At 37.8% G+C, this 9,315-nt stretch overlaps 1 protein-coding gene across 4 annotated transcripts in view; it reads left to right on the plus strand.

Moving 5' to 3' along the window:
- Positions 1-1,128: 1,128 nt before the first annotated feature.
- tpk1 (thiamin pyrophosphokinase 1) overlaps positions 1,129-9,315 on the plus strand; it is an 83,582-nt gene continuing 75,395 nt past the window's right edge. For all 4 annotated transcript variants that reach the window (XM_014008449.1, XM_014008450.1, XM_014008452.1 and 1 more), the window contains exons 1-2: positions 1,129-1,220; positions 8,333-8,407. In XM_014008449.1, coding sequence (XP_013863903.1) covers positions 1,178-1,220; positions 8,333-8,407 — 118 coding nt within the window. In that variant the 5' untranslated portion in view covers positions 1,129-1,177. The remainder of the gene's footprint in view (positions 1,221-8,332; positions 8,408-9,315) is intronic.

The raw sequence follows: 9,315 nt of genomic DNA on the forward strand, positions 1-9,315 counted from the left end.
TGGTTTGATTTCTTTGTATGTATGGATCACTTGGGTTGTTACTGACATCTGGTGAAAATTTCATGTCATTAGCACCTCTAGTAATATATTTACTGAGAAAAATGTTGACGTGTTCAATACTTATTTTACCCGCTGTATACAAGATTTCTCCAATGGAATATTTAATAGTGACTGTGGAGGACCGGAGACCCAAACCCCAAGACACGAGGCAGACATAGGGAAGACCAGAGCCCAAGGGCCCGAGAGRGATCCCGAGCGCAGATCCCCAAGGGGCACCCGCACGGGAAGATCAGCCCACCCACCCATCAGACCATAGGGGAGAACTGGGAGAGTCCCCCCAGCGACCACACGCATAGCCCCCGGGGCCAGCAGCGACAAACTCCAAATAATTTTAAAAAATCTGTATTGTTCGATACAAGTGTGTATTGAATCTAAAGCAGTATATTGAATGGTTCGCTATGGGTACATGTATTGTTGCACCCCAGTATATGTATCTATGCAAATGTATATATTCATACATATTATGAGAGAGTGTAAGTAATCTATTATACACTTCTTTAAGAATGATTTTTTTAGCAACCATGTGAACAGTTCTTGGGTCAGTTTCCTCATGTATTTTCTTCTTGTTAAGACAAGGTTTAAGGTGTATTCATAAGGTTTTAAAATTTTTTTATCAAAACCTTTCTCTGCTGTTAAGTTTGAACACACCTCAGCATAAAAATCACAGCCTGAGACCTTGGCAAGTTTTATGTGAGCTTAGATTTCCTTGGGTGCCCAGACCTTTTTCATGGCACCTTAGCTGACTCTAAAACTGTACAAAACATAAATGATACATCGATATTTGGGAAAATCTGATAAGATATTACATTTTTAAAGTTTAGCCTTTTGTTCTGCTCTCTTATAGAGTCACAAAACTAAAAGTTTTATCCTAACATGACCATTAGATCATTCAGAAACTCTGATAATAATGAACTGATATGAACTATTTACAGTTAGTTAGGTTGTTAGTTGTAATGTTTTATTAATAGTGCTTGTAATTAATTTGATTTAACATTTTACRTATTAAAAGTGCTTTAAAACATTTAAAACCAAAGTAAGAAAAGTAATGCATGCTCTGTTTTCTCTCAGCTCCGTGTAATTTGGCTGAATTGAAGACAAGCTCCTGTAAATCTGAACCATGAGTGATGAGTGGACACCTCTGGACTGTTTACTACCATCAGGTATACTCTTTCAAACAACACAAATCTCCACATCCTTACAATCTATCATCTGCTCTTTTTGCATAAATGTACCATGTATTTTAGAGTTTTTCTCCTATGAATGTTGAGGTTAGTTAGCTTTTCCAAAACTAAAACTCTAATCATAATTAGCAGGTAATATGGTGGTGGTTATGATTTATTTGCAAAAAGTAATGACATTCTTTCAAAAATCAAATRTCTTTGTTCCCCAACATAGAACAAAATCTGTTTGGAAGACTTTGAATGTTTGAAAATCACAGTCAGGCTGTACTTCGACATAAAACGTATGTTTCGAAGGTTCCTCAGATTTTAAACTGAGTTTGTAATTAAACCTTCAGAGGGTTTAAGACGGAAACCTTCCTGCTGCCCTGCAGGTCTGCTGAGGACGCTGATATCTGCCTTGAACTTCTGTTCTGAGTACAAGGTGTAAGTGAACTCCCTGTTGCTTTGTGTGTGTATGTGTGTTTATATGAGCCTAAGGACAGGTTTTACTTAGACTAAAGGTCAAGAAGATTGTACAAAAACTTCTGCGTGTGGAGCAGAAGGGCACCTGCAGTTTTCTCTGTCTCTTAGATAAAACTTAGAACTGCGTGTGTTGTTTCTGTGTAATGTTTCAGATTTATTTGATAAGGAACTCATTTTTGAGTTAGATAACAAATGTTTCTGCCTCACAAGGTTATACAGTATATTTCAATGAAAGAGATGTCCCTGTTGACTCAACAAAAGGAAAGGAGATTTTTTTATTTTATTTATTTATTTTTGCTCAGGTTAAATGTCGATTTAGACTTTTCACACTGGATAGAAAAAAAAAGACTTTTCACATTGGATAGAAAAAGGTATAAAATACGGAGCTTAAAACTGAAAACTGTTGCATTTAATGGATGTTCACATTGAGTCYGCCTGCTATCTCTCCAGTTTTGTTAGTGGCCAAGAATAAAACTTGTTCATAGTATAGTCTCTGATTTCTGCACAACATGATGAGGGGAAATGGGCAATGTCGACATTAATTACAGTCCTATATGTTTCTCTCTTTCCCTCTGAAAAACTTGCTGTGTTTTTTCCGTCTCTTCGTTTTATGGTGCCATGTTATCAGTTAATGAGTTTTTTTTTCCTTTGGCACCTGAGGAAATAAAGGTGTGATGTGAGAAGAGTGTCGACTTGGTGAGTGTTTGTATATGTTTGTATAACTGACATTCCCACACATGAACATAATTTGTTCAAGCATTAACAGAAATCCTGGGAAATTGGTAACTTCAACAAAGGTCAGAGATGCACTCTTAAAAAGCTGTCAGCAGTTTTGAAGCATCCATTGAATCTTGTGCTTTCTTAAATGTTTTAGCTCTGCTCACAAGACTGAGGTTGAGTCAAAAGATCTCACTGGGTGAATAAATATTCATCTAAATGCGTGGAGAAGAGTAAACCTAAGCGCTCACACACTTGTTGATTTGAGTTTGTTGATAGGTTTGTTATTTGCCACTAAAAGTGAAGAATTTGCTCAAGATCCTCGGCATCACCGAAGTTCCCTCTTCAAAAATCCACAGTGTATTAAAACACACAAGATCAATTTGAAATAAATGGTTTTTATGGGTTGCTCGGTTTTAYCTCTTGCAGGAAGTGCTTATCTAGACTCTCAGAGGGGAGTATAAAAACAGCCCCTAGATGTCTGTATTTTCAGATCCCCTGGTTTGCACAGTTACCCTTTTCTAAGCAGAAACAGAGAACATGTGAACGTTAAAAGTAAATGTTTCTGACTAAATTCTGATGGTATGTTGACATTCACTATTTCATTTCCAGGGTCTGACTTTGCTCTGGACCTGGTGAGAAAACAGTTCACGTWTCGTTTTTGTCCAGGAACATCTCTCTTTAGCAGGGGATGGGCACTCCTCGAGGGCCGCAGTCCTGCATRTTTTACTTGTTTCTCTGCTCCAACACACCTGATTTGAACAAATGGGTGATTATCAGACTTCTGCAGAACTTGGAAGAGGTAATTCAATGATTTAATCAGGTGTGATGGAGCAGGGAAAATGGTGAAACATGCAGGGCTTTGGCCCTCGAGAACCAGGATTGCCCACCCCTGCTCTATAGAATCAGAGGATTATACACACTATAACAACTCTATTACAAAATGCTTTCAATTAGTATTTACTTTGACAAGCTTTAATAAACAATCAGATCTTGTGAAATACTTGTGTCATAATGGAAACAGATATCTCAGTTTGCCATTTTTCATCTGCAAATGGAGTTTTCCACAAGTAAAGGATTGAAGTGACACATTTAGATGTAATTACATAGTTCATCCTTGAAAGAAATCTGGTCTAATATTTTACTACACGTCCATGGTACCGCCTTACTGCAGGGCAGACATAATGGCTGGAAACAGTAGGTTTGTTCTTTAGTCCTGTTTTGAGCCAAAATCTGCATTTTGTAGGTACAGTGGTTTGCAAAAGTATTCATACCCCTTGAACTTTTCCATATTTTGTCACATTACAACCACAAAATAAATATATTTCAGTGGAATTTAATGTGAAAGACCAACACAAAGTGGTATACAATTGTGAAGTGGAAGCAAAATTTTACATGAATCAAAACATTTTTTACAAATAAAAAACTGAWAAGTGCGATGTGCAAAATTATTCAGCCCCCCTGAGTCAATACTTTGTGGAGCCACCTTTTGCTGCAATTACAGCTGCAAGTCTTTTAGGGTATGTCTCCACCAGCTTTGCACATCTAGTGACTGCAATTCTTGCCCATTCCTCCTTGCAAAACAGCTCAAGCTCAGTCAGATTGGATGGAGAGCGTTTGTGAACAGCAGTTTTGAGATCTTGCCACAAATTCTCAATTGGGTTTAGGTCTGGACTTTGACTGGGCCATTCTAACACATGAATATTCTTTTTTTTAAACCACTCCATTGTAGCTTTGGCTTTATGTTTAGGGTCGTTGTCCTGCCGGAAGGTGAACCTCCGCCCCAGTCTCAAATCTTTTGCTGACTCCAACAGGTTTTCTTCCAAGATTGCCCTGTATTTGGCTCCATCCATCTTCCCATCAACTTTGACCAACTTCCCGGTCCCTGCTGAAGAGAAGCACCCCCAGAGCATGATGCTGCCACCACCATATTTGACAGTGGGGATGGTGTTTTCAGAGTGATGTGCAGTGTTCTTTCTCCGCCACACATAGCGTTTTGCATTGTGGCCAAAAAGTTCAATTTTGGTCTCGTCTGACCAAAGCACCTTCTTCCACATGTTTGCTGTGTCCTCAACATGGCTTCTGGCAAACTGCAAACGGGACTTCTTATGGTTTTCTTTTAACAATGGCTTTCTCCTTGCCACTCTTCCATAAAGACCACATTTGTGTAGTGCACGACTAATTGTTGTCCTGTGGACAGTTTCCCCCACCTGAGCTGTGGCTCTCTGCATTTCATCCAGAGTCACCATGGGCCTCTTGGCTGCCTCTCTGATCAGTGATCTCCTTGTTCGGCCTGTAAGTTTAGGTGGACGGCCTTGTCTTGGCAGGTTTACTGTGGTGCCATACTCTTTCCATTTCCGGATGATGGATTGAACAGTGCTCCGTGAGATGTTCAAAGCTTGGGAAATCTTTTTATAACCTAAGCCTGCTTTAAACTTCTCCAAAACCATATTCCTAACCTGTCTGGTGTGTTCTTTGGACTTCATGATGCTGTTTGCTCCCCARTATTCTCTTAACCAACATCTGAGGCCGTCACGGAGCAGCTGTATTTGTACTGAGATTAGATTACACACAGGTGGACCCTTTTGAGTCATTAGCAGTCATCAGGCAACTTCTGAATGCAATTGGTTGCACTCAGGGAAAAGGGGGCTGAATACTTTTGCACGTCGCACTTTTCAGTTTTTTATTTGTAAAAAATGTTTTGATTCATGTAAAATTTTGCTTCCACTTCACAATTGTATACCACTTTGTGTTGGTCTTTCACATTAAATTCCAGTGAAATATATTTATGTTTGTGGTTGTAATGTGACAAAATATGGAAAAGTTCAAGGGGTATGAATACTTTTGCAAAACACTGTACGTAGATGTAATTACATAGTTCATCCTTGAAAGAAAGCTGGTCTAATATTTTACTACACGTCCATGGTATCGCCTTACTGCAGGGCAGACATTATGGCTGGAAACAGTAGGTTTGTTCTTTAGTCCTGTTTTGAGCCAAAATCTGCATTTTGTAGATATATTGCTTTAATTCTCAGCTAGGGATGCACCAATATGAAAATTTTAGCCGATTATTGTTATTGTGTAGTGGTCACCTCAAGTGGAATATAAACAAGAACACTGTCTTTGACCTCATGCTTTGGACGGGCCCTTTAAAGAGACAGAACTCTGTTCCAGTTAAACTGAATCTCACAGCTTCTCTGATTTGACTGAAAGAATGAATCACTGTTATATTGAGCAGAAAGCCTGGTTTTAACTCAAAAAACATTTTATGATGATTACTCAGACAAATAAAAACATTTCTGTTTCTTAATAAACTTAAAACATGTTAATTAGTTTAGTTAAATGAGAAATTTCTTGAAGAAAAATCTATAATCATATTACTGTTGTTTACAGTTCAATAAAAGCAGTGATTTACATCAAAGCACAATAAAACATTGTAACAACACTCTTTTTATGTTCTCTTACACTGTTATAATTCTGAATCACAGTTAGGGACAGGAGTTTGTCCCACTTTCTTCTGTAACTCTGATAAACAGTCTCTGATTATCAAAATGCGTAATAACTCTTAGTTAAGAGAAAAATAAATCAAATAAAAAGAAGATTATTCTGTTTATTATCTGATTAAGAAAAACAGAATGTGTCTTTATAGTTAAGATGGCCTATTATGGTCGAGATCCAGTTTAACCGGAACAGAGTTCTGTCTCTTTAAAGGGCCCGTCCGAGGCCTGAGGCCAAAGACAGTTTTCTTTTTATATTCCACTTGAGGTGACCACTACAATTGCTGTTATGGCCGATAACCAATATTACACAAACACGCAAATTATTTATATACGCACAAAAACACTTGCGTCTTTTTTTTGGTACCGTAAAAACAAAAAATGACCAGACCACTGACATGACTCTATACTTCAGTTATTCCTGGCTGCACAGCAATATCACAATCATGATCATCCAAATACCACTCCATCTCCCCTCCCAAAACAGAAACACAAAGCTAAAAAGTGGGAAATCAATATCGGATGTTTATATTGGCCAGTTTTACTTATGGGGCCGATACAGATATTCTAAAAAAATGACCAACATCAGCTGATACTGATGTTAATGCTAATTTATCATGCATTCCTATTCTCAAACATAGTTGAAGTATATTTTTGCCTATTTTGAGAGCATCTGTATGTTAGCTTATGTTCTTGTGTTTAGTATGTCTGTGCATGCTTGGGCTTCTGGTATTTATGCTTGTTTGGTACTTTTAAAAGAATCCCAAGGTGACATTTCTTTGAAAAGAGTGCAAGAAAGGCCACACATCTCCTCGTGCATGTGTGTTTGTGTATGTGTGCGGCGAGTGAGTGTTTGTGTGACAAAGGGGTTATCCGACAAGTCATGGTTGGTTGACTTTGTCTTTTGTTCTCTGAGCACTTCAGCCAATTAAGAGACAAGATTGACAAATCGTCTCTTCCTCTTTCTCCTCCTGCCCCACCCCTCCCTCCCTCCCGGTGTCCTCCTTGCTTTCTCTTTTGCCTTTATGTCTCCTTTTCTTGTATTCTCTTTCTTTCACCATCCTCAAGTGGGGTTGACTTTTATATCTGAAGTGACCTTCCAGTGATGTGAACTTTATAACCATATGAGGCTCACCTCTGCAACAAAGTCACAAACCCAAAGAATGTTTTATCTTTAACTCTCCAAGTTTTTCAGCCAGGCTAAGATGTGCTCCTCACACCTGAGGGGATAAATCCAAAAAGGAGTGTTTTTTTTTTCTCTGAATGCTTTTTCTATGAGAAGTTCAGGAAAGCTAAATAATGTTTTATATGTATTTTTCCCCCTCTCCTCTTCTATACCAGTAGCAAACAGTTCACTAGAAAACAATCTTTTAAAGATATTCCATATTGTGTAGAAATTTTAAATAAACACAGCTCCAGGAAGAGTAATTGTAATGTGTTGCTTACATTTGGATATGACATTTTAGAGTTTTGTATTGAACTTTAAAAAAAATTGATGAAAACTCTTTCATAAGGGCAGACATGAGAGGGAAAAGATAAATGAATAAGCAATGAAAAGTTTGGAGGCAAAATAAAAAAAGGGAAAAGAGGGTGTGCTTTCATATTTGGTCTCTTTAAGGCTTTTYTAACAGCCCTGCTTTTACGTTGTCAATAAACGCAGGCTTTTCTTTTTATTTCCATTTCCTGCAGATAGATAAATTATGATTCTAAAAGTATTAGCCGGGGGATTCACATTAGCAGCGGAGCAAAAGAAAAGCTAAAAGCAGATTGATGGGGTGGGGGCGGGGGGAATGGATAAATAGGCTTATAAAATGCTGAGCTATGAGATGGAGAATTTGACAAAGAAACAAGGAGGAACACTGACAGGAAAGAGATGAGGATGACACATCCTGGATATACGTTTTTTCATTCTTTGTCAAGTAGTCACAGCCGCAGCGCAACAAGGTCAAGGTATTCAAATAGAAATAGATTAAATTTTTGCATTGGTTTCCCTTTTTCTTTTCTTTTCTTTCTTTTTTTTTGAGAAATTATAAAAACTTGAGTAGTGATTGTGAGTCTGGTCAAGGAGAGTGAAGGTTGTTTAGTGACATTATTGTTTGAGCTTTTTTTAACAATGCCTGAGGTGCTTGAAACCGAACAAACCAGTTGCATSATAATTGGATTAAATTTAGAATTTGGATGAAATTAAATCTGGCTTGGAGGTCTTTTTTAAAAACCCTGTTTGATGTGTTTATGTGGAGAAATATAACCTCAGCATTGCAGATTTCTGTACTTTTCCTGTAATGCCCATGCAGCGCTACAAACTGTTTTTAAAAGGTGTGTGTTGCAAATAATTTGTTCTGTTGTGGCAGCATTTTGCTGTTCGAATCTATCTCATGTGTCTGCAGTTATTTTCTTTTCTTTTTGCTACATCAGGGACACAGAAGATCTGTCTGATCATTCTGAACCAGCCCCTTGATAAGGACCACCTACACATCCTCTGGAGTAAAGGTATGCAACTCACACATCATAAAGATAGATCAGRCGAGAGCTTTTTACCAAGATGTATTACTTGGATCCTTTTGGTTTGCACTGAGCATTTATTTCCCAGAGGTTTTTTTTTTGTGAAACTCTGCTTTCTAGGCTGCATAGCCAACACTTTGGAAAGTACCTGCCTTTTTTATGGCTTTTGGCAATCGGAAGAAAAACAGACTTTAAGGCTACATCAGATTTAAACTAAAAACAGAAATATGCTCAATATTCCTAACAGCTTTAAAATCCACCATTTTTAGGCACCTGTTAAACAGGCGAAATCTAAAATTGCAGACGTGATGTATCTAACCGCTCCGTCTGAAGACAACCCAATCACATCCATATGGTGCTCRTTATAATGGCAAATTGCTGTGAACATGCTTCAGATCAACACTAATTACACAGAATATAATGACTGAGCTGAGTGAAAAGAATGAATGGTGCCAGTTTGCAGACACTACAAGGTTATTCTATTGTTTCTTAAGGAAAAGAAAAACATAGGCAAACAATTGTCCTGAAATTTTATTTCTCATTACTTTTTCTCTAACTGAGTTACTCTCATCATTTCAAACACAAAAAACAATCCTAATGTAAATTCTGTTATAATCATAGCCTTAGATAAAGACTGTTAATTCCATGTTGAGGTAGCTGAACATGTGAATATTGGAGGTGAATAAGTCATTAACAGAAGAATACAGGCCTCAGTAAAGCACCACGTTAGCGACTTAGCAGCTTTTTTTTCTGTGACGTGTCTCCAGTGATCTAGGATTCCACTTTTGTTTTGCGTATTTATCTTAAAAACTACAACTAAACTAGCCTGGTAAAAACCAGACCCTTGTCCTTCACTTTGCTTCATACGAGGGTCTGGACTCTCGGCTATAGAGAAG

This window comes from Austrofundulus limnaeus, unplaced genomic scaffold (assembly GCF_001266775.1).
Source record: "Austrofundulus limnaeus strain Quisiro unplaced genomic scaffold, Austrofundulus_limnaeus-1.0 Scaffold50, whole genome shotgun sequence".
In the NCBI taxonomy this organism is placed as follows: Eukaryota; Metazoa; Chordata; class Actinopteri; order Cyprinodontiformes; family Rivulidae; genus Austrofundulus; species Austrofundulus limnaeus.